This window comes from Empidonax traillii, unplaced genomic scaffold (assembly GCF_003031625.1).
Source record: "Empidonax traillii isolate 1590-97213 ecotype Southwest subspecies unplaced genomic scaffold, ASM303162v1 scaffold205:size1172791, whole genome shotgun sequence".
NCBI classification, from domain to species: Eukaryota; Metazoa; Chordata; class Aves; order Passeriformes; family Tyrannidae; genus Empidonax; species Empidonax traillii.
The window spans coordinates 988,075-1,014,158 of record NW_020955398.1 but is presented as its reverse complement, the minus strand read 5'-3'; the positions used below and the strand labels follow the sequence as shown (position 1 = coordinate 1,014,158).

Here is a 26,084-nt window from a genome sequence, read left to right as displayed (position 1 = left end):
TATCAAAAACGTCATCTTCACTAACAACAGCGTTAATAATTGTGAAAAGATTTTTCCCTCTAGATTCTAGTATCATTGGTCCATTCAGGTACTCAGACAAAATATGGTGCACAAAGAATATTTTAGATATGCTGGATAAATAGTCTCAGTTTGACTTTCAGTTTTAACTCAGTTAAGACTGAAGTAACTAAATATTCCAAACCCTGAGGAGACCTAAACCTCAAAGTTTTATATCAAAAAGATGTAGCTTTGTGCAAATGCACAGTTCTGTTCAACTGCACCACCAAAAACTGGGGACAGAGAGAGAGAGACTACACAGTTGTACAGAATTTAGCCAAACCGCTTTAATCTGTCCCACAGCAGATGAACTGGGGTGACTGAAGAGCATCTCATCCAACTGACCAAAATACCATCTCAAAAATGATGCCTCCCTTTCTGACTTATCCCAGCTCCTCCTTCCACTATCCAGTCTGTGGAACTCAAAGTCTGTAATTAATACCATTAAAATTCTGACTACTAAGACAGATGGAGCTACACTGGCCACTAAGCTTACAGTAGCATCCATGCAGGTTGCATTTGGGGAGTACTTTTTATTACTAAATTTGTGAAGATGAAGACAGAACAAGTTCCACAAGCATAAGCAGTTTGTTTCGCCACATACCTCACCAAAACCTCCAAAATACTCCCGTATTTTCTCCTCAGGTGTGTCTGGAGATAAGCCCCCAACAAAAATCTTTTTAACGGGTTCTTTTGTTTTCATGGCTTTAGCTCTTTTTGGATCAATGACCTTTCCATTCAGCTTGTGTTCTTTCTGGTCCATGACCTGAGAAAAATTAAAACACAATCTTAAGCAGTGCAAACCAAATGTTTCACTTATGTTTTAAGCAAGGCCAAATTTGCTTCAATTTCAATACTTTGATTACAGCAATAATTTGTTGCACAAAGAGTTCTGTGATTTTGATCACTATCCACTGACACAGTTTTGACAAAGCTTTTCAAGAGCCACCTGGAGTCATGTATTATCCAAGGGAAGTAAGAGCAAAACATTTCTCAGAAAGTGCCCTACAATCTCATCCTCAAACCTTAAGAAGTAAAGCATCTGTACTTTAGATATCACCAAAGGTCAATGACGGTGAAAACTTTTCCATGTGCTGTATCCACAGCATTTGGAAAAATTAAAGCTAATTTTTGCTTGGATAGAGCCCAAATGTATCAAAGCTATTGGCTCTACTCTAGAGGTCCACGCTGCAGCTCTGGAATGCAAAAGCTTGAAGTTCTTTGCAAATTGCTGCTTTCAGTAGGCAGCAGACTATATACAGTGTTTTTCACATGCTCAAGTCCAGTGGCTTGCAGCAGGCTCCCATGTAAGTGCTCAAATCCACACTTTAGGAATCACTGCTGTTCCTGAACACTACATCATAAGTAAGACAGTTCAGAAAAATAAACATTTCAACAAGTATCTTAAATATGTTGTATCCCTGAATCATCTTTAACAGAACATGTACAAACAACTATGCAGACAATCATCTGAGTGCTTTATTTCAGATACCCAAATCTGAACATGTTTTGTTATACCAATACTACCTTATCTACGCTCTCTGATTCTTTGAAGAGCACAAAGCCGAAGCCTCTCGATCGCCCAGTGATGGGATCTAACTTCAGAGTACAGTCCACAACTTCACCAAATTTGGAGAAATAGTCCTTCAGATCTTTCTTTGTGGTGTCCCAGCTGAGGCCGCCGATAAACATTTTCCTGTTAAGACAAGATGTTTTTATCTGTTAACGTGTGTTACCCAAAATTCTGTCCTGCCAAGCTGCACGAGCTCACTCAGTTACCTAATGCATGGAACTGGCAGCATTTTATCAGTGACGACACTGCACACACAGGCCTGCACTTTTTGACAACTTGCTTAAATGATTCTGGCCAGGTTAGATAAAGACTTACAAATAAACAAAAGTTTTGCACCATCTTCTTGCTGCAGTTGCTTACTTTGCTACCCCAGGAAACTACTAATGGTGACAAAAAGGTATTTTACTACTTCCTTGAACCCCTACCACAGGCTAAATTCCATTTAGTTATCTGTGGAGCCTCCACGCAACTGCTCAAGAAACCCACATGGGCAGATTAGGTTTATACAGCAGTGCACTTAAACAGTGGCATTTATGTACTAGGCTGGACTGGACGTAAGCCCATATTAGTAAACTAAAATAAAGTTTAGTCAAGTCACCTTCCAGAGAAAGCAGTAAAAAAGTAAAGTACTGGATGGTCAAAGCTTATCTTTCCTCACAAAAACATGATATAAACACTAGGCATAATTGAATACAATCAAGCGAATGTCTTCCAAATATTCCTAAGGGACAAGTGCTGCTGGGCAAATGTGTGCAGCACGTAATTCTGATCACAACTTGTATTTTCAAAAGCACACTGGAAGCTTAGAATCAATTCATGACCATCCCACCAACATTAGTAAGACACAAAAAAAAAAAAAAAAAGGGGGGGGAGGGGAAGAAAAAACCCTCAAACTAGCATGCACACTAATGAATCATTCATAGTCATAGTTATTAGACATAAGGCTCAGGCAGCCATTCAAAAGAGGATTTGAGATGATCTCCTCTAATATTGATAAAGAAGATTTTACAGCAGGCTCCAAACAAGAAAGTATGTATGATCCATTATGATCTATAAATATGTTTTCTACAAAGCTTTGTCCATTTTCACTATACCAACTTATCCCACAGTTCAATACACACATCAGAAAACGTGGAAAAACACTGTATCGTGTCTTCAACTCCTCCACTTTCCATACCTATACAAATATTCCTGCCAATCACGTAAATTGCATGTACCTCCATGAGTCAAACTCTCTCAAATCAATAGCTGCTCCTGTGAACTAACTGTTGAATTAGCTGTGCTGTCATCACAGAATTAACAAGAGCATTCAATTTCTGACAAACATATCCAACATCCATAGAAACAAGGGTGGTCAGGAGCTTCACATGTTTTTATAAAGGGTCTTGACATCTTTAAGCAGGAGCACCAATTCCCCACTTCCTTTATCCACTTTTCCCACTAGTTCCAGATCTCTCTTCTACTAAGCACCAAAATTCCTTTCTAGCTAGTGTGACTTCTTGTTGTGTTCAAGACCAATCTATATTCAGCTCCTTCTGGGACCCCCAACACAAGAAGGACATGGAACTGTTGGAGCAAGTCCAGAGGAGGCCACAAAGTTGATAAGAGGACTGGGGCATCTCCCCTCTGAAAACAGGGTGAGAAAGGTGGGGACTGTTCAGCCTGGAGAAGTTTGCATGAAGACCTCACAGCAGCTTTCCAAGTACCTGAAGGGGGTCTACAGGGGAGCCAGAGAGGGACTCTTCATCAGGAACTGTAGTGATAGAACAAGGATTAATGGGTAGAAATTGAAAGAGAGGAAATTTAGATTAGATATTAGGAAGGAATTCTTTGCTGTGAGGATGGTGAGACACCAGAAGAGGCTGCCCAGGGAGGCTGTGGATGCCCCAATCCTGGAAGTGCACAAGGCCAGCTAGGATAAGGCCTTGAGCAACCTCGTGTAGTGGGAGGTGTCCCTGCCCATGGTAGGGGATGTTGGGACTGGCTGAGGGGTGTTAAGGTCCGTTCCAACCTCTTAACATTCTGTGGTTCAATGAATATTGATAAAATGGTCCACATTGGTAAACCAGCAGCTTCATACCAGTACAGGCAGTAAGTCCAAGGATGTTTTCTGTTCTTGTGCTCATCTATCATTAAGGTTCTTTGTTTGCTGTTTTGTGGAGGGTTTTTTAAGCAGCCAAACAGAACACAGACAGGATGTAGCATTTTTCTGACACATGGGGGATGCTCTAGCAGTTACTACTGAACTTACACTTGCTAGGCAACAAACGAGCCACCTGTTTCACAGCTACCAACAAACCATTAAACACGCAAAGCCTCAACAAACCACCAATATCAACACAGAAAGCCTTGTTTATACCACTAAGTACAGACAGAGTAAAAACACGAGTTTGCAACAGCCCTCTGAAGGCTCTTCTTCCGTCCACGCAGCAACTGCAACTTGGAGTCCAGTCACACAGGAGCAAACCACGGCTGCTCCATCCTGCCACTACACTGAGCTGACAAACCACTGCTTCACTGCAAAGCCCGAGGTGAGGTCAAGGCTACAACACAACCAGGAGCACAAAAAGCAATCCAGGAGCAATGCCACAGTGCTGTCAAAGCTCGTAAAATACACCAGCCAACCTGTGGGTAAGGAAATGTACGTAAGTCACATCAGCACATAGTTTTTCAAGACAAGCTTTCAAACTCAGACTTAGCTAAACAGAGCAAAGATATCACAGATCTGCTGTTTTCCCTCTACTACCAAGACACCTGCTAAAATACTTTGTTTCCTGTACAGCATGACCCATAAAAATTGACAGATCAAATTAGACTGAACTAAACTACAAGCCAACATATGATACATGCACTCTCTTCCCAATGTTACTGTACCCCTCAGCAACAACTTTTTCTAAGCTGCTATTGCCTCCAAAGATGAGCTTCCTCCTGAAAACCCTTTAAGAAGTGTGTATTCAAGGGCAAAAAGTAAAACAAATATGCAAACTGCAAAGGTATTTAAAGCCACTAAGAGGAGATGAGAAGTAACAAAAACACTTTTAAGTTTCTGCTAATCCTACAAAAACACTCAAAAAAAGTTCCTGTTCTCTCTCCCTTCAACATCCCAGCTTATTACATCCCAGATTATTAGCACCTTTCTCTGCAACATCCCAGGTTATTAGAGGAGAAGGAAGACACTCAGAAGGTTTTGCCTTGACCAAAACCAGACCGGCAGCCTGAATTCTGATGGGTCTGACAGGAGACAAGCACACAGCATCATCCTATCCTGTCAGTAGATTTTTTTACAAGTGAATTTCACCAGCAATACTAAAGTGAAACTGCCCCACACCAAGCATCAGGCAGAGATGCTCAGAAGATTAAAAGCTGCCTTTATTCTTCCTGAAATCATAGAGTATGCTGAGTTGGAAGGGACCAATCCGTATCATCCGAGCCTAACCCCTAGCCCTGTGCGGGACACCCCAAGAATCACACCGTGTGCCCAAGAGTATTGTCCAAATAATTCTTGAAATCTGGCTTGGCGCTGTGACCATTTCCCTGTGAAGCCTGTTCCAGTGCCCAGTCACCCTCTGGGTGAAGAACCTTTTCCTGATACCCAGCCTGAACTCACCCTGACACAGCTTCATGCCATTTCCTTGTCTTCAGACATCACCTAACACAATCTTCCTCACAGCAACTTCTGCGAGGAGCAGAGGAATGGTTTAGGCTGGGAAGAAGCCCAAGTCCCTCATGCCTCTCACCAACACACCGTCTGTGTTTGCAGCACAGGGCAATGCTGCGACTGCAACCTCCAACATTCGGCTACGCCGAGTTACGGCCTTGTCGCACGCACTGCACATTAACTTATATAAAAGACATCCTAAAATAAATAAAAGGGGCTTGCAGTTCGGCACACATCACATTATTTCTACACCGCGGGTCCAGACACCGCCCCCGCCAGGCCCGGCCCGTGACGTCGCCGAGGCGCCAAGTAAACAAACAGGGCGGCAAGCGGGGCCGGGCCGGGGGCGCCGGGCCCCGCCCGGGACACAAAATACGCCTCCGCCGCTCACCCCTCGTCCTCCTCGTTCTTGCTGGCGTCGATCTTGGCTCCCTCCGACTCGATCCCGCCGCCGCCGCCTCCCCCATCGGCGCCCCCCGCCTGCCCCTCAGGCTGCTCCGCCGGCTCCGCCGCGCTGTCCCCGGCGCCCGCCGCCACCGCGGCCGAGTCCAGAGCGAACTGCTGGTCCGACATAGCGCCGCCGCCGCCCGGCAAGGGACCGGACACCCCCGGTGCCGCCGCCTCCCCGCCGAGGCCCCGGCGCCGCTGGCGGCCCCGGCCGAGCGCGCCGATCCCGCCGATCCCTCCTCCTCCTGCTCTCTGTTTTTAATGGCGCCGCCACCGACCCAACCTAAAATGGCGGCCGGAAGGAGCGCGGCGGGCGGGACACGTGACACCGCCCCCGGGGAGGCGGGAGGGAGCGGTGGGGGGGATGATCCTGGACGGCCCTGGGAGGATCCAGGGCCTGAGGGTGCCGGCGGGGAGCCATGGAGTCACGGAGCCGGTGAGGTTGGAAGGGACCTCTGGAGATCACCCGCTCCAACCCCCCTCACAAGGCAGGGTCACCTGGAGCAGGTGGCACAGGAACGCGTCCAGGTGCGTTTGGAATGTCTCCAGAGAGGGAGACTGCGGGCTCCCCGGGCACCCTGTTCCAGCACTCTGCCACCCTCAGTGTAAAGGACTTACACATGTTGAGGTGAAACTTCTTGTGGTTTAGTTTATGGCTATTGCTCCTTGTCCTTTCGGCACCACCAAAAAGAGTCTCGCGCCATCCTCTTGGCACCTGCCTTTGAGATATTTATATGTATTCATGAGATCCCTTCTCAGTCTTCACGCTAAAGAGGCCCAGTTGCTGCAGTCTCTCCTCATAGGAGATGCTCCAGACCCCTCATCACCTTTGTGACTCTCTGCTGGACCCTCTCTAGCAGCTCCTTGTTCTTTTTTGTACTGAGGAACCAAGAACTGGACACGGCACTCCACTGTGGGAGTTTGTATATTAACAAACCAATGTAGCAGCAAAGCCATGTGCACAAATCTCCTTCAGCCCCACCGAGGCGCTGCTGGACGACAACTTCTGCATCCAGCTACGTTCCCAAAAAGTGAGTTTACGCACACAGTCACACGCTGCTGTGGTTTCTCCCAGCAGTCACGTGCTGTTTTTTTTTAGTTTGTCACCAATGACATCAGCGAGCCTTCTCCCATCCAACCTAATGGCTAAGATGACAGGAGCCTCTCAGATCCAGCAACTGTGCAACTCCCAGCAGCTCTTCTGTACCACAGAATAAAGTAAAACACCCAGCTACTTGAAAGAGAAATAAACACCGAAATTATGGTTTGGAAACTTTCAGGGAAAAACCTCTACGCCGACTACTCACTTTCAAAATCTACCAGACCTCTGTTAATTAGCTACTCACATTTTACCTTAGCAACATTTAGTTTTTGATGCTTGACTAAGTACATGCTGAGAAAATAAACTTCATGCTGACTGCTGCAAGCCTGTGGCTGCCTGCAGATATATGCTCCCTTACCCATTCCACCACTTCTCCTAGTAAGAAAAGAACCTGCTGGGTGTAATGCAGTTTCCCTGTTCCAGCAATAATTCACTCAGGCTTTTATGTTGCTAGTATGCACAAGATGGGAAACCTGTGTTCTGGATGCTTCAGGTGAGAACAGTCCAGTACAGGACCTAACTTGTAGATTCAAGTTGTACAGAAAATGGTTGCTGACGCTTAAGTTCAAAAACTTGTAACCTCCTGCTTGGAATTGGGATAGGGAGTGATTTCTCTAGGAAAGCAATTAAGCTAGCTTCTGGAATAGTCATAGTTTTAAGGGCTTGAAAAACCTTGAAAGGCTCCACCCATCCAACCCCTTAAGCAGTGCCTTAGCTATCAGCATTAAAAAAGTGCTGCTATAGTTCTAGAGCCCTTGAGAGGTACAAAATTGGCAGCATTGTGACACAGAGACCACTTTCTCCTCTCTTCTGCAGGTGGCAGGAGACAACTCTTCTACTGTCCAGTGACACAAAACTCCCAAGCATGATGGTACTCCCTCAAGACAGGTCAGGAAACACGGATTGTATTGATCCATATACACAGTAACCCAAGCCAAATCTCCAAAAGGTACCTCCCCTTCTCCACAAGTAAAACTACACTTACACCAATGTAAGGTGACAGCAAGACTTCACACTCACTTAAGTAAGCATTTATTAGAGAATCCTTTAACATGAAATTATACAAATAAAGTTTGTATAAACACAAGTCCACATTGTGTCATAACATGAATGGCAAAAAGAAAGTAAAAACCATAAAAGAAAACTAGTCAGCCGCTATGTACAGTTGGACACAGTTGTGTCGTTCACTAAAAGTCTTTTACAAAATAGTCATTTCCTCTCACGAAGACCACCCTCCATTCACTCACGATGCGCTGCGAGATGGCTTTTTTGCTGCAGTACCTCTACCTAAAAAATCAAAGACAAAATGCATGTCAGATCTGTGACAGTTACTACAGAATGGTTAAAAGGTCCATTTTCATGAACTGCTTTAAGTCTTCTATATATTCCTTTCTTCACTGTAAAGATCATATGCATATTTATTAAGGTAACACAAGAGGTTTTGTTACCCCTCAGTAATTTATCTTCCCAAATACTGCCATTCAGCCCATTTAGGAAGCTGTTCCAAAAACAACATCTGATTTAGACTAATAAGTGGGCTCTGGATCAGTTTTTTCTTTTCCACTAGAAACAGTGCCAAGAGGGTTTCTGATTATTTGTTTATATATCTAAATGACTTATGTGCAACACAAGTCAGGTCAAATTTACTTCAGACAGTTCATATGCATATGATCCTTAATGTTTTTCCAGATTTAAAAGTTCGTTTTGGTTTGCAGATTTCACTATTAGCTATAAAAAGAAAAAAGCAAGCATTAAAATCTTAAAGAATGCACATTTAAAATGAGGTTCCACAATTGAAATACAACACTAAACAGAAGACCAAATGATTAAGCTGTAAAGGCATTTATGTACTTTAACTCCTGTAAAAAACCATTTAAGTTAAAGACACTTAATCTCCAAAAAAGATTAAAAAAAGAAGCCAAAGTCTGAAGTTTTCCACTTTAATCTTTACGCTGGTACATGAAGTTGGAAGAGACCATACCACAGGACAGCGTTTTCTGGTGTATGCCTTGCGCTCTGCCTGCAACGTGCGACCCCAGAGATAGACGTGGTCAGGGTGACACACGGCCTGCAATGAAGTTCCCGCTGGCGGGTACAAACAAGGTATAATGTCAGAGTTAGAAGACAACATTCTTGTTTTCCTTAAGTTGTACCCATTTCAGTACTTTACCTGTTAATACTTCTAATAAGTTTAATTATTCCTCTAGATCACCTGGTACACAACGCAAACCAGAAAAACTCTTATGTTTTTCTGAAGTACTAAAGAAGATAAAGTCACGTTTTTACAAAGTTAAAGATCTATAGACACGTAGGCAAAGCTGGTTTTAAAAAAAAAAATTATTTTTTTAAGTTAACAAAAGCTTAATTAAAGGAAAAGTCACACTACGCAAGTTTTTACTCGTTTGTCTATTGATCTTTAAATTAGATTAGATATACTCGGAGTGGACCTTGCACTCAAGTACACACCTGTTTGCTCAAGTACTAGGTACTGCTTTAGTACGGCTGGTAGTTGTTTTGGTGGTTGCCGCCGCCACGGGACGCCTTTCCGTATGTGCTTTGTTGGCCTGTAAGTAACACGAGGGGAAAAAAATGAAACGCAGAAGCATTAACATCCAGCCTCTGAAGGAGACTTCACATACAGCACACAAAGAAATCTCATCTTTAGAGCCACGTGCCATACATTTTAGAGAGCAACTTCCTAGAAGAGGCCTTTGTTTAAAAGATGCACATTCTTGTTATTGGAATGAGATCAAAACCACTTACCACTGTAATCTGTGTATCCCGGCCCATATCCATAGTTGGGATAGTTGTACCCCGAGTAGTCATATCCTCCATAGCCACTGTAGCTTTGATCGCTATAAGCGCTATTGTAATTTCCATATCCTTGATCGTAATAGTTATTAAATCCTTGATTCCAGTTTTGTCCCTGACCTGAAACCAAGTATAGCAAGTGTAAATTACAGAACTTATTTAATTTATCTTCTATGTCACTTCATCTAACTTTCAATGGCAATCTTTCCATGCTAGAGCTATTACCTGAAAGAATCCTCTTACCTCCCTAAGAACAATTGTTTTCTAAAAAGAATTGAGGCATCTCATTTGGATACAAGAGATGTGACTTAAGATCTTAGAACAGCAGCATTAAAGAAAGACAGTATGTCATGGTGCTCATAAAACAGCCAGGAAAAGCAAAACAACACAACATCAAAGGCACATGTTACAGCAGCTCCTGCTGTTTCGGATCAGGAATTGCCTGAGCACCAAATTGTACCACAGGATCTGCCTTACCGTGTTGTGTAAGTTGTTTTAACTCAAAGACTGAGATGCATTAAGCCATAATGGAACAGCTGATTGTTTATCATCCATTTGCAAGGGGTAGCAAAGTGACTGCCATCCTCTTCAGCAAACAGCTCTTGGTTTCTCACCCATGAGCCCACCAAGAGTGCACCCCTTCACATGAAAGGGTTAACTGCACTGGCTACACTGTCCACTGTCCAGAAGAACCCTGCACCCAGCCTGCCACTTTACCACTTGAAGGCAAGCAGGGCAAGAACACACTCCTAAGCTTCCACAAGCTATCACAATCACCAAAATATCATTTGTTAACAGGCTACTTTACACAGTTTAGAAAGAAGATCTGCACAGAGCCTCAAACCTGAATACCTACTAACACCCGAGTACTTGCATTTAACCACTGAAAACACTCACCCCGTCCACGCCCCCTTCCACCTCCACGTCCACCAGAAGTATTGCTTTTTCCGCCTTTCTGCTGCTGCTGCTGTTGCCTGTATACTTCTTTGGGCTGTGCTACTTTGATCTCACACTGTAAGGACAGAAATGCTTTAACTCACCATGAATTTCAAGACCATTCTGTGAGTTGCTTTCACAGAAGCCTACACAGATAGTCTATTTCACATGCTAACAGTGAGAGCTTTCATACCTTGCCTGAACCAATCTGATGATATCTACTTTCTAGTAACTTCTTTACTGGCTCTTCATCTGTGTATGTGATAAAACAGAAACCCCTTCTTTCATTCGTCTTTGTATCCATGGGAAGTTCAATGTTTTCAATCTGAAATCAAAACGCGTATAAACAACACATGAAATCTGTGAGCAACTTTTTATGGCAGCGTATGGCAGTATGTCTATGCAGACTGCTTTTAGCAGCTATAAATCAGGCCACCACACCACTATGGAATCATTAACCTAGAGATTCAACAATCCCTAGCGTTGTATGAGCCTGAAGCAACTGTCTCCTCTTAAGACAGGGGTAAAATTGCACTTGAAAACCAGAGCTGTTGTTATATGCCATTATACTATACCTCGCCAAAAGCACCAAAGTACTCCTTAATCTGTTCTTCAGATGTATCTGGACTCAGCCCACCAACAAACACTTTCTTTGGTGGCTCCTTCCCTTTTAGGGCTTTTGCCCTTTTAGGATCTATTAACTTCCCATCCAATTTGTGTTCTTTCAGTTCCAACACCTAAAAAGCAAAAAAGGAGACGAAGTGTCAGCCCTGTACTATAACAGAAGCCAGCTTCATGCCATTGATCCCCAGGAAACCCACCCACCTTCTCCACGCTGGCAGCATCCTTGAAGAGCACGAACCCAAACCCTCTCGACCTTCCAGTGACTGGGTCTGTCTTGATCGTGCAGTCCACAACCTCGCCGAACCGAGAGAGATACTCCGTCAGGTCCTTCTTGCTGGTGTCCCAGCTGAGGCCTCCGATGAACATTTTCCTGAAGGGCAGAAGTACGTCGGGATGCGGGCGCGGGGAGCGCGGAGGGAGCGGCGGGGCCGCCCCGCGCCCCCATAGGCTGCCGGTGACGTCACGGCCCCGACCGCCCCCCCCCCCCGCTCCGGCTGCCGTCCCCGCCCCGCGGAAACTGGGTCACCCGCCCGGGACACAAAGGCGGGCGCGGCCATGGGGTGGGAAAGGAAGGCCTCGTAACCTCCAGCGACCGAGCCGCCCCCCCCCCCCCCTCCCGGGCCGCAAGGCGGACGAAGGAGACGGACGCGCGATTCCCTCTCTCCCCCTCCCCCCCCATCGTCCACGGGCCTTACCCGTCGTCCTGCTGGTTCTTGCTCGCGTTAATCTTGGAGCCCTCGGCAAACTCCTCCTGGCCGCCGCTCATTTCGGTCGCGTCCTCCATGGCGGGGCGAGGGCGACGGGGGTGCTCGGGCGAGCGGCTGAGACAGCGGAGACCTAAACCCCAGAGAAAATGGCGGCGGAAGAGATCCGGGCACCGCCTGCGCCGCCTTTATATACCCGCGCCGGCAGCCAATCAGCGCCACCCTCTCTCCCGGCGCCGCAGCGCCCCCGGCGGCCCGCGGCGGTGCTGCAGCGGCCGCTTCGCGCGGGGCCGGGGCGGGAGTCGCTGCCCGGGCGGGGACGGCACCGGGGCACCGGGGGACGGGCCGGGCGGGCGCCGGGGCTGGGCGGGGCGGCACGGGATGCGTTGTAACGCGTAACCCAGAAATCCCGTTCAGGCGGCGGCGGGGCGGGGCGGCACGGGATGCGTTGTAACGCGTAACCCAGAAATCCCGTTCAGGCGGCGGCGGGGCGGGGCGGAGCGGGCGCTCCGGGGGCGGGCAGAGCGGGCGCTCCGGGGGCGGGCAGAGCCGGCGCGGCGCTCCGCCGGCGCCGCCGCGCATCCCCGGTGCGTCCCACGTGCCGCCGCCGCCATGGGCGTGCTGCCGGTGCCGGCGGAGGTGCGCGCCATCCTGCTGGACATCGAGGGCACCACCACCCCCATCGCCTTCGTCCAGGTGAGTCCCAGCGCCCTGGAGCGCCGCTGGCACCGCGGGAGGCTCCTGTGGCACCGCCGCTGTTACCGTGACCCCCCGGCCCTGGCACCGCCGGGGGCTCCCGTAGCATCGCCGTTTCTGTCATGACCCCACGGGCTGCCGCCGGGAGGGAAAGCCGTGACCCGTTTTCTGCGTTTTTTCCCAGTAATGCTCGCAGGAAAATACGTGTTGTCTTGCCGATCGGCCGCCTCTTCAGTGGGCAGGGTAACAGGGCGCTACTGCTCGGATTCGGGGCCGGTCAGGGATCTTTTTTCGTGGGTGCAGTGTAATTGGAGTGCTCGCAACCTCGTCCGGGAAAGGCCCTCGGGCGTTGCTGTGCCTTTGATGGCTGGAGCTGCAGCACCGCACCCGGGAATGCGGGGAACCTGGAGTAAGAGCTCAGAGTTATCCACTGCCTTTTCCCATCGGGAGGGTGGGACAGCCAGGTGCTTCCAGTGTCGCCAGAGCCGCGTGTCCAGCACCAGCACTGAGGGAGGGCAGCACAGGGAGCACCCCGGGCGTACCGTGAGGGGCATTGCACGGACGGCGAGTGAGTGCAGGTGGCTTTCCCGTGCGTAGGAAAAGGCTTAAGACTGTTGGAAATGCTGGTTTAGGCGCAGAAGCCCAGGGGACTGGTAAGCTTGCGAGGCCAGCAGAAGGCATCAGGACAGGCTGCTATTGAAATTTGCAGTTCTCCAAGCCCTCTCTTGGTCCCCGCCGGGGTCGTATGAATCTGTTTGTATTTAAGACACCGAGCAGATTTATCCCTTCTCCTGCCGTTGACCCGTGTTTCTCCATCAGACATTGTAGGCTTTGGTTGATCGTTTTAGCCAGTGGTTTACAAAGGTGCTTTGTGACCCACATGGCGGGTAAAGGCTCCTGACAGGCTTTCTAGATGTTTCTGCTAACACGGTTTAACAGCTGAACAGCATGACCTACATCTTTCCCATCCATGCTCTTCCAGTGCTCTTAAAGAAACGTCAGGCCTAGATGGCATTGAAGCTGCCTCCCTCCCCTCGATATCTTTCAATTTAAACAGTTTGAACAGTTTCGATTTCTTACAAAGCATCCGTCAGATCAATGGAGCTGTTTATATCCACCTTGAAGCTATTTTGCTGTCGTGCAAACAACATGCAATACATCTGAGACACTTTCCTACCCAAAGTTTTCCTGTTGCAGGGAGGCCAAATGAGTTTTCCTTCTCGGTAAAACTCAGTTTGCTGAAAATCCTGCAAATGCTTGGAGCAAGTTATTTCACTTGGACTGTCAGTTAACCTCCATAACTTCTACTTTCCTTTAGAAGGTCCACTGCTCTTTCTGCAGGCATTTTGTTCTTTAATATTAAAGGATTTTATTTAATAATTTCTTTAATGTTAGAATTACTGAATATGCAGCGCAAGGGAATAGCAGGAGTCAGCGATGGGTGGATTAAGGAAAGATACCAGAAAAGAGAGTATTTGGTGGCTACTAATTAGAAGTCACCAAGTTTTGCCTTTTGCTGGATCCACCCTGGCAGAGTGGATGTAGATGGCAGGGGAGAGATGTGAATTGATAAACTAGATCCCCTGGGATTTGCCAGATCTCCTGTAAAAGAGCAGATTGTCACTGAACTTAATGACAGTTTGCATGGAAATTAAGAGAAAAATGGATCCTGGTCACTTGATTACAGGGCTAATTACAGTGTGTTATGTGGGTGTCTACTGACAGTAAAAATACCACCCCTTCTACACTGAATTTGACATTGCTGTAAGCAGTTGTGAAGGCTTAGGAGGGCTGTCAAACTGTGTTTGCTGAGAAGTCTTTCTCCATCCTGCCAAGGTGTGTTGGCGCAGCCACATCTGGGGCTGGACATTACTGAGGAGCCTGACCATTCCCCTAGCACACACAGGAGATGGGCAGAGTGACAGAAGCTGTGCACAGCAGGCTCGTGTCTCTGCTCTCCAAGGGAAATGAGAAGTGGATGAAGTTACAAGGGTCAGTAACAGCCCTGGTTAAACCTATTCAGGAGTTTGCAGACACCAGCTTTTCCTGAAAGCTGAAGTGTCGGTGAGGGAGGTGTTTCTTTGTGGGATGCAAGGAGTCTTTCTTCCACACAGACTCCTGACATCCATAAACCATCTCTCCCACTGACTGTCCAACTCTGTAGCTGTCATATGGGTGTCTCCTCTTGGTCCACAGTCCGATGCATTTGCCAATGGGCCAAGACTTGCACTTTTTTAAAATCCCCCAAATCATGGAATACACTGTGCTTTCAGAGCCTTTTTGGAAGTTTTTGCCAGCACAAGAGCATGAGACACTGCTTTTGGAAAACAATTTGGACTTTTTGACATCTGAGATGTAAAGGAGATTAAACCAAGTCAGTGGGACATTTGCATTTCCCAGTGGATTGTCGGTAATTTCTTCCATGATTTAAAAGATAGTTTGAAAGTAAAGGAAGTGAGATAGTAACTGGGGGTATTACAAGGCTGTTGATTTCCCTAGATAAGTTTGTGGTAATTTTTAGGCAATTCACATTGTTTTTAAAATTTACAAAACAGAAAACCCAATATTGGAGTAACAGAATCCTGCAGTTCTGCCACCACATCATATTCCGAGGACCACTGCTTTCTTAATTCAGTAACAAGTTAAAGGTGACATACAATGAGGAGAGAGAAATTATGGATCTCTTTTTGAAGAGAGGTGAGCTCAGGTTAATTTCTTCCCAATAAAGAAAAGCTTGGGTCTGTACCCAAAGGAAGGAGCTCCCTGCCCTTCCTCTTGTCCTGAGCCTCTTCCCTTACCCAGAGATGCTGCACAGTAACTGCTTGTGGCATCTCACTTGTGAAACACCACTAATGAGAGCAATTTGTAATTATTTCTGGTTGCCCTTGAGATCTTCAGGGAGGTTTGTAATTTTCCTGTGGCACTTTTCCTTAACCCCATTTCATTTTATTTGTAAGAGTGTCCTGTGGAGCTCAGTGTCACTGGACTAGACTGTTCTTTTTAAAAGGTCCTCTGGCTTTGGTGAGAAGTTGAGATGTGTTTTCAGAATGACCTTTTGGTAGGACAAAAATACAGTAGCATAATTTACAGTAATGATGTAAGTTATTTAACTTTATGTTGTATTTATGTATGTATGATGTAAGTTATGTAAGTTTATTAATACAGTAGCCCCATCAAAAATACAGTAGCATAACTTATGCATTCAGAGTACATACACTGTCAGCCTTGTACTCCTCAGCCCATGAAAATGTGGGGTCACATCTGCCATTTGAGGTGTTTTTTGGCAAGCCCAGGAAAAGTATCACCCACCTTTCCATCCTGGGGCTTAAAAGTTGCAGCTATGTAAACATTTTGTGCAAAAAAAAAAAAAATCCACTTGCACTCATCTTGGCCCGAGGTTGGCTCTGTCTTGTGACCAGGCAGACGCCCTTGGCAGGCACTTTCACTGGTTGCAGGACTGTAGGGAAACTTAAGTTGGGAAAATAACTGTACACACCAGCATGTACAAACAGTTCCTTTAAAAGCAAGTCAGCCTTACCTCTGCCAGGTTAAAGGAACAGCCTGTTTCCCTGCCAGGAGACCTTGTTCCCTTACATCAAAGACAACGTGAAGGAGTATCTGCGCGCTCACTGGGAGGAGGAGGAGTGCCAGCGGGATGTCGGACTTCTGAGGAAACAGGTAAAGTAACAGAGCTACACCGCGTCTCTCCAGGTTTCCAGGGCATGCCTCGGGCTTCAGGTCACTCGGACTCCCTCAGTCACCCAACACGAGCCCATGTCTCTTTGCCCCTCGCCTGTGGAGGCTGCTTGCTTCAATGGTCCGATTCTCCCACACTCAAAGCCCGGGGTTGTGCTCAGGGAAGGGCTGGTGCTTGGCAGGCAGCAGCTCAGCTGCTTCTCTCAGCTCACCTTGGTCTTCATGGCCCCCGGGCAGCTGTCGAACCAAGACTTTTCAGCTTTTTGCCTCCACCGTGCCCTTCTCTTGTTGAATACACACCTTTTTGGGAAGCAGCGTGGAGGGATGGCAGAGTACTTGTCCTGCACAGGGTAGCATCTCCTTCCTCTGTACAGGGACACAGCATCAATTTGAGACCTGTGGCTGAAGCCAACAGATGCATTTGCTTCTTTGCCTAATTTCAGTAATTAAATACTTAAGCAAGTGTCATTCTCATTGGAGTATTTACAGTACAGCTACAGCAATGCTAATTGTTTGGTTTGGAAAGTACAATCCAAGCGAGTGTTTCTAGACACTACCAAAGTCTGAATTTCCCACTGAGAAAAGCATCCAAACAATGTTTTAACCCCTTGTATGAAGAGCAGTTCAAGCTGTGTCAGAGGTGCATGGGTGCAGCTGTTAGACCACTTCCCTAGGTGTTGAAGCCTCTCCACCTCTTCCCTCCCCTCTTTTTATCACGGGTGGTTTCCAGGCTCAGGAGGACTCCAGCTTGGACGGAGTCGTGCCAATCCCTCTGGAGAGCGGAAGTGGGGAAGAGGAGCTGGAGCGGGTCATCCAGGCGGTTGTGGACAATGTGCACTGGCAGATGTCCCTGGACAGGAAGACCACAGCACTGAAACAGCTGCAGGGTCACATGTGGAGGGCAGCCTACGCGACCGGGCTCGTCAAAGGAGAGTGAGTAATTGTGTGAGTAATTGTGGGCCTCTTCCTGTGGGGCAGGTATGGGGTCTGTCTTTCCTAGACATTTATTAGCAGAATAGCTGCATAAGTTATTCCTGGGAACGGCCCCACGTAGAAATGCAAATAGGATCACTGGCTCAGTGGACAAGCCAATGTGTTAGCATTCAGTCATGGCTTAAGCCAGGCCACTGCTGTTTCCAGTGGAACCAGCTGCAGACACCTCATTTCAAACTCGATCATGCAGTGAAACTCAAATCCACTGAGCTTAATCTTTGGATCTAGGCAACAAAGAGCTAACAAAGAGCTTACAGTAACCTAGGGACTGCCCAAGTTGTCTCAGTCCCCACTGGGAAGAGAAGTAGGTGAGAGTGTTTCTCCTTAAGGAATAATTGTCAGGTACGTACTGGGGAACCGCCAGTTATCCAGCAACCTGAGCAGGGTCCATAAACTAGATGAGATCTGACCAGAAAAACAGGGTAATGGAAGCATTACATGGGGGTGAGTCTGCTCCCACAGCAGGTGGAACAACTGCATTAAAAAACTTGTAAAATGTCTCCATATTTATCTAGAGAAATTTCATGATAAACCAAGAGACTGAAGCACAAGTATGAACTTCCTACAGTTCTCCATCTTGCATTTTTTTTATCCCCGAGTTGCACTTGTATTTTGGAACAAGTATAAACAAACCAGGGTTGCAGGGTCAAGTCCTTTCAGTTGTTTCCTCCTGCTTTGTCTTCTACCTGTGTGTTTCTTGCCTTTCCACTTCTTTTTGTCTTCAGGTCCCTCTTTGTGGTTCAGCCACAATACAGGAGTGTATAAGTAGGGACAACTGCAGCTAGGCCTGATCTTCTTATTTAGGTTATGAAATACTTGGTTAAACTATGCATTTCAAATGTCTAAGTAAGTAAAAGAAGCCCTAAAATTCACAGAGTGTTTTGTCAAAGGAAGAATGAGGAAGAAGAAAATGACTTCACAGAAAAATGTAAACATCCACCAGAGAAAGTAACAAAACCCAAAAACAAGTGAAAAGAGACAGCTGGTTTCATTTTTAAGACAAGGCTTACAGAGACCCAAAAACTGTGTAGAAAGCCTTGTGCTTAGCCTTATCTAAGGAGGGAGGTCTCTGAAGTTTCCTCCTCGCCCAGCTATATCTGGCATATCAGTGTCTGAAATCCAGGTGCTGAACTTAGCACATAAAAACACAAGGGTGGCTAGGAGTTTCTGCCATACAACCTCAAAATATTTTCAGCTGACACCAGAGGCACTATGAAATAACCATGGAAAAAAGTTAAAAGAAGCTAGGGATGAAGAAGGGGCCAGCTGATTGCTGCAAATCTGCAAAATTCAGTCCAACACCTCCTTTTGTATGTGAGTCTTCTCTCTCTTTAGGCATCCAGGTTCCCTTTTCAGGGCAGTAACTTTGGGCCTTGGCCACACAGAGCTGTGCAGCACAGGTGGGAAGGCTATGGTTTGGACTGGGATCATTCCCTTGAGATCACATCTCTTCCAGCTCCTCCCTCCAACCTTCTACCACATCAGACTGAGATCCTCTCCCTACCTCTGTGAGGCTTTGTGGCCTTTCCTTACCAACCATCCCATGTATTATTGAGGGGATGCAGCTTACAGCCACAGCTCTTAGCAAGAGGGAACTCTTTGTTGCTTGCAAGGCAGGTGGGACTCAGAATGCAAGAGTCTGTCTTGTCTGTATCCCCCCCGCCCTTATTCCTCCCTTGCAGAGAAAAGTGATGGAATGCCATTTTCCCCAACCTTCCCTTCCCTCCCCACATTGAAGGGGCTGGAGAAACTGCTGCCAGATGTCTGGAGCACTTCATCAAAGCTGCTGTCTGCATAGCAGTCAATGAGCTGCTCAGTTGGCCAGAGCTCAGAGTACATCACTGCTGCTGAAAGAGACTCTCTGGTTGCAGGACCCCTGAACAGATTGAGAATGAAGTCCCCTTGCAAACTAATGGGACAGTTGTCACAGTGCTTGGATAAAGGTGTCTCTGCAGGTGCCCCTGGATTTGCCCTTAACTGCCATCCTGTTTTGCTCCAGAATCTTTGAGGACGTGGTTCCAGCCATCCGGAAGTGGCGGGAAGCAGGAATGAAGGTCTATATCTACTCTTCAGGCAGCATTGAAGCCCAGAAGCTTCTGTTTGGATACTCTACAGAAGGTGATATCCTAGAGGTAGATAACCTTACCACCTTCCTTACAGCTTCTTCCTCTGCATAGCACTCCCCTCCCATAAGCACCCTTGCTGCAACACTTGGTGAATGGAGTCTGGGACAGGAGGGTGGGGCAGTGGGTTTGACCCATGGGAGTTAAGCTCAGCCAGTTGACTATGCTAGCGTGGCTGCATCAGCCCCTGGTTCCCATGGTGGAAAGGAAAGGGGAGGGCTCACTCGGGAGTGAGGTTTAGCCCTGCTCTTCAGGTAGCACTCAGCAATGGCCTGTGCTTCTCTATCTCTTTCAGCTCTTTGATGGCCACTTCGATACCAAAATAGGCCCCAAGGTAGAAAGTGAGAGCTACAGAAGGATTGCTGCCAGCATTGGGTGCGCCACCAACAACATCCTCTTCCTGACGGATGTGCCTCGAGGTAGGTGGTCTGCCAATCCTGCTGGCTCTCACCTGTGCAGGAGAGGCAGGTGCTCTTTAAACATGTGATGCTGACTTGTCACAAGCACCCCAGAAACGCTGCGCACTGCTTTGCTTCAGCACCTCCCCTCTAGCTGTTGCCATCTTCCCCCTTTACACACCCGGGCTTGCACACAGCAGTGGGATGTCTGTGAGCAGTGCTGCAACGAGGGAAAATAGGTCAAGTAGAAAACCTGCCTTTGCACCAGCGAGCAAGGAGAGACTGTTAAAGCAGAGCAGAGCATTTGCTGAAGCACTTGGCATGTCCCACTTACAGACGGGGTCAGTGGTTTGACCCATGCTCTGGGGAACTGATGTAAAGCTGTGCTGCTACATGGCACATGGTGGTGGCTGGTTCTTTGTGCCACTTACAGTTAGGTTGTGTTCAGCAGCAGGAAAACGTTGCTCCTGGTTGCCAGGACTTGACCCCTGGAAAGCCAGGATTGGGAAGCTGATTTTATTGCTTGCCTTTGCTGGAAACATCTTTCTAGTAGGAATAGCACTGCATTGCAGTCTCAATCTAAACCAACCCAGTCCCCAGGAGTCAGTCCTTATCTCCTCCCCAGCCTTCCCAGAGCTGCTGGGAGCTTGTATTACCTCCTTTTCCCTGGGTCACCTCGTTGGATTTCCTCTTGTACTGAGGAGCAACAAGAAGCTTGTGAGCAGTGACTGGACCGGGGTAGGGTGTGGGTTTGACTCGCTAACGCCACAGCCTGACCACAGCCCAGCTTCCTTGTGACAGGAATCTCAAGCTGGCAGGTACCTTGGACAGCCATCAGCTGGGAGAGGGGAGGGGATGGTGAGTCAGCCAGCTCCTGTCCGCTCATGTTACATGGCAGCTACAGCCATCCACAGCAGGTCTGCCAGGAGCTGGTTCCTCTCTGGAGCTCTACAGCACCACATGCAAACTGTGCTTTCTCAGTCCCAACCTTTAAAAGCATTTCAGTGCTCTGGGGATCTTCAGGTCTTAAAGACCTTGATGTGAAGAGGTCGGTAAGCAGATCTCATCTCCGCTCTCCCTACCTCTGTTTGTTTCAGAAGCCAATGCGGCCGAGGAAGCAGATACTCACGTGGCTGTGGTGATCAGACCCGGCAACGCAGGACTGACAGACGATGAGAAATCGTATTACAGCCTCATCTCATCTTTCACCGAACTTTTCCTGCCTTCTTCCACTTAGGGAAAGCGGTGCACGCACAAAAGACTGTGCTTCACCTGAATTGTCCTTGTGAAATGTTAGGTAATTTTGTCCATAATCAGAATTTAAAACCAAATCCACATCATGTCTTGGACCCACAACCAGTGCAGGCAGGTATGGATGGAGAGTTCCGTGTGGGGTCCCTTGCGCAGTAGGACAGAGGCCTGCTGCCAGCTGGAGCTGGGAACAGGGTGAGGAGCGGCACCCATGAGCCCTGCTGTTCCTCCCCTTTCCTGGCTAGCAGATAGCTAAGGAGATGCTTCCTTCAGAGTCACCCACTGAAATCTGGTGCTGAGATGCCCCACCATGAGCTCTGTCACTTTTAGCAGCAGTCTGCAAATAGGGTTTATGTCCCCTTGTCCCAGAGGGACCCCTGATGACCATGAGGGGATATGATCTTCTCCCTGCAAATGGGGTTGCTGGCTAAATCAAAACTTTCAAAGTTAGGATTCCCAAAGAAAAATTCCAACTGTGGGCTATAATACAGTAGCTGACACAGAAAAAGCCAACCCTTGCTGCAAGGCAGGCTCTTTATCTGAAGAACACCACATCTCTTGGCTATATCTGCAGCAGGTCTAGGTACAAAACAGTACAATTTGCATATGGAAGCTGCTTAGAGCTATGCAGCCAGCCTGCCAGAATGAGGTAGAATATATATAAGTATAGCTTTAAAAAATTAAATTCTGGACACACTCCACTGCTGCACTGTGGTGCTGGGCTATAGGATATAACTGGCTGAACACCAGAGTCAGCTTGACTGCATTTCTGAAGTATCTCAGCACTAACCCATGGAGCTCCTCCTCAGTAGCCAACACCACCCAGTCACCCATTCATAGCACTGGTCAGTTGTGAGCAAACCTTGACAGACTGCTCCCAGGGGGGACATCCTGCTGCATTTAATGATAATTAAACCCCTGACCTTTTCACCCTACCAAAATTGTGCCAATGTATATCAGATGGTCATGGAGCTTTTCCTAATATAGTAAATAAAAAAAACAACTTTGCTTTCATCGTGTTCACTCCATCACAGTATTTAGCCTTCCTATCACCAGTGATGCCAGCACTTAAAGGCAAATTTTTTTTTCTTAAATCTGCAAACACTTTGTTGCCCTGCTCTCACCTTCCCCAGTCTTTTCTCTAAAGCAGCAGCCTTGTCCTGCCAATGAAGCTGTATTACCTCCCTGACCATCTTAGCGTTTCATCTGGGGCTCAGTGGGGGTGCAAGAGTGAGAGCCACGGGGAGGCTATACCTGGTAGGAGTGGAGGCAGAGGCAGTCTGAAATCCCTGTTTCCTGCTGCTGGCACTTTGTGTGTGAGTGTCACTTGCTGTGTACTGAGTGCTGGCACTGGAGCTTGCCCTCACAGACATAGAAAATACAATATTAACGTGTGCTGCCTTCCTGAACTCTGATCTACACCTACAGCTCTCCCTGTTGATGGAGGCTGCTGTGTAAAGGACAAGCAAGAGATGGGCATTTGGGGAGGAAACTACATAATGCCAGCACTGTCCTTCTAAAACTTCAACATTAGCAGGTCAGACTGTGGGGCAGCTGGTTTTGGATGCCTTTCTGGGCTGCGTAGTGAGTGTGATCCTGCTCCTAGAAAGAGCCAGCTAATTAGTGCTGTTACAATAAGTGTATCTGCATGGCTGAATAGTTCCTGGCTTCCTTAAGTGACAATGTTAATCATTACACTGTAAATACTCACCTTTTGTTTTGCCTTTGCCATCAGAAAGCTATGCTTGGGGTAGGGAACAAAAATAAAACTCACTTTCTCCATAAAAGCACTTTATTTAGTGGTCATGTTTCAGTGTATATCAGTTGTCACTTAGTTGTACTGAAATGTGCTGTTAGAAATACTCTAAGAAATGTACAGAGTTATCACTAAAAACCTGAAGTTCAGTTTGGATTGCATATAGGAAAAGGAGAAAAAGGAAAAAAGATCACATCATCTTTTTTTCCTTTGATAAAATTACAAAATATAAAATGATAAACTGAAAGTATTAATTGATTAGGGAAACAAAAGTCACAGTGGACTATTTACAGTAAAACACCCTTACAACAAATTGCTATTTTGTGCTCCATGTGGATTTAGTGTGTGTGCCTATGTAAGAGGATCCCCACCTGCGCATTCTCTTGACTGTCCATGCTCAGGAGGAGCTCTGTGGATGAGTTGCTGGGGAGCCCAGCACCTTTCACTGCTATGTCCTTGGGCCACCCTCAGCACATCCATCCAGGAAAGCTTTCCACTAATGACACTGCTTCAAGGAGGAAGCGTTCAGCAATCCACAACAACCCTCTGTTGGCCGGAAGTGCTCTGGATTTATAGCAGCTGCCTGAGAACAAATTTTGGTGCACAGAAGATAAAGGACTGGCTGAAAGCTGTCTACTTGCTTAGTTTGTCTCAACTGTTTCTCCTTTCAGGAGAGGCCTCTGACCTTTGCAGAAGATGAATGCTCTTTTACCTTTTCCCTCTCTTGTCAGAAATGCCATAGAGCAGTACAGTTCCCGTTCAAAGCCTTTTTCCTACCATTTTAATTTCTGCTTATTTTCCTGCAGCTCAGACAAGATGCCAACCTAAACTGAGTCTGATTTGTGGAAGAAAATAGGAGCCATGTTCATGAGAATCAAGTCCCATCACTCCCCTTCCCAGCCAAGACAGCAGCCTTCCCAAAAGGAGGTTTTCAAATGGGCTTTGAGCTCCTGGTTTTTCTTTGAAAAGAGACCTTCTGTTAGAAAACCTTCTATTAGGAAGAATCCCATCTAGTTTTGTTCCCTTTTTTTTACCTCCAGCCTTCAGGCCACATCACCCACCCTCGGGGGCAGAACTGCCTCCCTGCACCTTGGAAGCCCATGTAAACCTGTGGCAGACTCCACTCAGGACAACTGACCACACTGAGGGGTCCAGAACCCAGGCCCTACTGTCAGCATGTCTGAAGTTTGGCTTGTAAGTGCACAAGGAGCGATACCAAACCCTTGTGTCCAGAACCACCTGCAGTGGTACTGTTCTCATTGCAGACAAGCCCAGTGTCTCTAACACGTTTTCCCCCCTTCAGGGAACAATAAAAAAGCAAAGCTTTTGAAATACTATACAAAATGTGTGGTGGAAGCTCTACACACTTAGGAAGAGCAGCCTTTTCTGGGTCATCTTCACAAACATTCTCATCTTAATTCAGCACCTCACTTCCCCCAGCCCCCACTGTTGAGTCTAAACCATGAAGTCAAGCACAGCACCCCACTGTGTCATCTCCTCTGATCTGGGGATGATCTGCCCAGCTATGAGGCAGCATTGGCCAAATCTTGCTTCCTGATCACAGCACAGTTTCTTCCAAACCCAGATTTACCATCAGCTGCTTTGCAGGCCTGAAGAAATGCCTGCCTGCTTGCTAGAAAAGCCAGTCAGTTGGGGTCTTCCACTGTCCGATTCCAAATTCTGAAGAAACAGATGCTCTTTCTCACCTTTCCAAGTTACCCCAGCTGGCAGCAAAGAAAACAACTTGGGAAAGACACAAAAGGTGCAGTCTGGTGACTCAGGAACTGGTGACTCCTCCTCAAGACTTTTGGTGCCCAAAGAATTCTGCTTCCTTTACCTCCTTCTCTGTGAGTAGGCTCAGGAGGACCTGTCTTGGAGGGGCATCACAAGGACTGGCTGTGGAACGTTTTGAACAACAGGGGTGTGACAGAGCCACTCAAAGAGACCCTGGTAGCATAAACTAAACAGCTTGTGCTTTCTCATGCTGCCACTGAGAAGGATCTGCTTCTCTCCAGCGAGCACCTACTTTTGTTTGGCTCTTAGTGAGACAGCCACCTTCAGAGCCCTTTGGCAATACGATCATGATTGCACATGAAAACAAACTCATAAAAAAAGTGTAAATGAGGTTATGTTTAACCCATGAGACCACACCTGCCCCCCTCCCTCCTGCCAGAGGACAGGCTACACCTGATCTGTCTGGTACTCGGAGGCTTCTGATAAGCTTTCGGAAAAACTCAGAAAGTTTTCCTGGTATTCAGAGCAAATTATCTCAAATCTGTAATGCCTGAACTCCACTGCAAAGGTGCCAAAGTAGCACAGGAAGCACATCACCAGGCCCCACTGGATCCTGGAAGCATGCATGTGAATGCCCTGTGCCATGAGGATGAAATCTGGAAGAGGAGGTCAAGGAGAACTAATGGGAGCAGAGACACCAACCAGAAAGGAAGACAAACAATCAAAATCACACACATGACAGTCAACCCATCCAGCCATCATGAGGAGAGTGTGAATGGGATGCCAGAGAAGAAAGGGATGTCAGGTGTCCAATGATGCCCATGAAACACAGCAGCTCTCCTATACCAGGGCTTCCTGATTTCAGATCAGGCTGATAAACATTTCAGGAGGAAAAGACTTGGATGCAGAGAAGTAAGTGCCTTGCTTGAGCATCCAACTAGCCATGGAGAGAGCCAGCAAGCTGGTGATCTGGCTGTGGGCCCCTACCTGCCAGGAGCCTCTCAGTGGGAACTAGATCAGATCGCTGTATCACAGGCAGTGGGAACACCCTTCAACCTTCATGGTGAAATCTTTCATTTGCTTTAGATCACCTGCAAAATAACCCCTTCCTGTGAAATCTGGAAGCATCAGTCTACACAGTATGGCATGTTATACTGAAAGGAAAAAGAATGCTGTTGGGGCCAGAAACTGTCCTCCAGGCTCACGTGCCCATGTGCTTGGACTGCTGGTGCCTGGCATCAGGGTCTCACTGCTGTGCCTTGGATTGTGTTGCAGCACTCCACAAAAGCAATTCTGAGCTTCCTTCCTGAGCTGAGCACTTGCCTTAGCCCAGTGCACATCTCTTCTAAACCTACCATCTCCCGTGTCTGTCAGGATTTCCTCTGCGCTCCAAGTGTGCAGGATCACACATCTTCACACGTAAAACAAACAAGCAGCCTCTACCATGTTTTAACTGCACAACAGCAGGTAATTGGAGACTTCTCCTCTTGGGCTTAGTGTAAGCAACAAAAGCTTCACTTCAACA

The 26,084-nt window shown here is 47.2% G+C and overlaps 4 protein-coding genes across 12 annotated transcripts in view; 1 reads left to right on the top strand and 3 right to left on the bottom strand.

The window, feature by feature from the left end:
- HNRNPD (heterogeneous nuclear ribonucleoprotein D) overlaps positions 1-5,972 on the bottom strand; it is a 9,937-nt gene extending 3,965 nt beyond the window's left edge. For all 3 annotated transcript variants that reach the window (XR_003571598.1, XM_027887260.1, XM_027887259.1), the window contains exons 1-3: positions 5,680-5,972; positions 1,585-1,753; positions 662-823 (exon numbers count right to left, since the gene is read on the bottom strand). Coding sequence is in view for 2 of the 3 variants with exons in the window: in XM_027887260.1 (XP_027743061.1) it covers positions 662-823; positions 1,585-1,753; positions 5,680-5,861 (513 nt within the window). In the remaining variant the exon portion in view is untranslated. The remainder of the gene's footprint in view (positions 1-661; positions 824-1,584; positions 1,754-5,679) is intronic.
- A 1,880-nt stretch (positions 5,973-7,852) lies between these two features.
- Positions 7,853-12,082, bottom strand: HNRNPDL (heterogeneous nuclear ribonucleoprotein D like). 4 transcript variants are annotated; one of them, XR_003571600.1, is made up of 9 exons: positions 11,904-12,082; positions 11,410-11,578; positions 11,160-11,321; positions 10,778-10,909; positions 10,546-10,660; positions 9,601-9,768; positions 9,304-9,401; positions 8,819-8,922; positions 7,853-8,124 (listed from the first exon to the last, which is right to left on the bottom strand). XR_003571600.1 is itself a non-coding variant. In XM_027887263.1 (8 exons), the coding sequence occupies exons 1-7, from the start codon at positions 11,990-11,992 to the stop codon at positions 9,331-9,333; spliced, it is 906 nt and encodes a 301-aa protein (XP_027743064.1). In that variant the 5' UTR covers positions 11,993-12,082; the 3' UTR covers positions 7,853-8,124; positions 9,304-9,330. The 4 variants fall into 4 exon arrangements, 2 of the variants coding, with proteins under 2 accessions (XP_027743064.1, XP_027743063.1); XR_003571599.1 differs by having other exon boundaries at positions 8,819-9,401; XM_027887263.1 differs by lacking the exon at positions 8,819-8,922.
- A 410-nt stretch (positions 12,083-12,492) lies between these two features.
- ENOPH1 (enolase-phosphatase 1) lies at positions 12,493-22,855 on the top strand. The gene is made up of 6 exons (XM_027887264.1): positions 12,493-12,608; positions 16,185-16,286; positions 17,035-17,237; positions 19,297-19,429; positions 19,716-19,839; positions 20,916-22,855. The coding sequence occupies exons 1-6, from the start codon at positions 12,525-12,527 to the stop codon at positions 21,053-21,055; spliced, it is 786 nt and encodes a 261-aa protein (XP_027743065.1). The 5' UTR covers positions 12,493-12,524; the 3' UTR covers positions 21,056-22,855.
- The window catches only part of TMEM150C (transmembrane protein 150C), a 31,541-nt gene continuing 28,300 nt past the window's right edge, over positions 22,844-26,084 (bottom strand). For all 4 annotated transcript variants that reach the window (XM_027887266.1, XM_027887265.1, XM_027887268.1 and 1 more), the window contains exon 9: positions 22,844-25,215. In XM_027887266.1, coding sequence (XP_027743067.1) covers positions 25,007-25,215 — 209 coding nt within the window. In that variant the 3' untranslated portion in view covers positions 22,844-25,006. The remainder of the gene's footprint in view (positions 25,216-26,084) is intronic.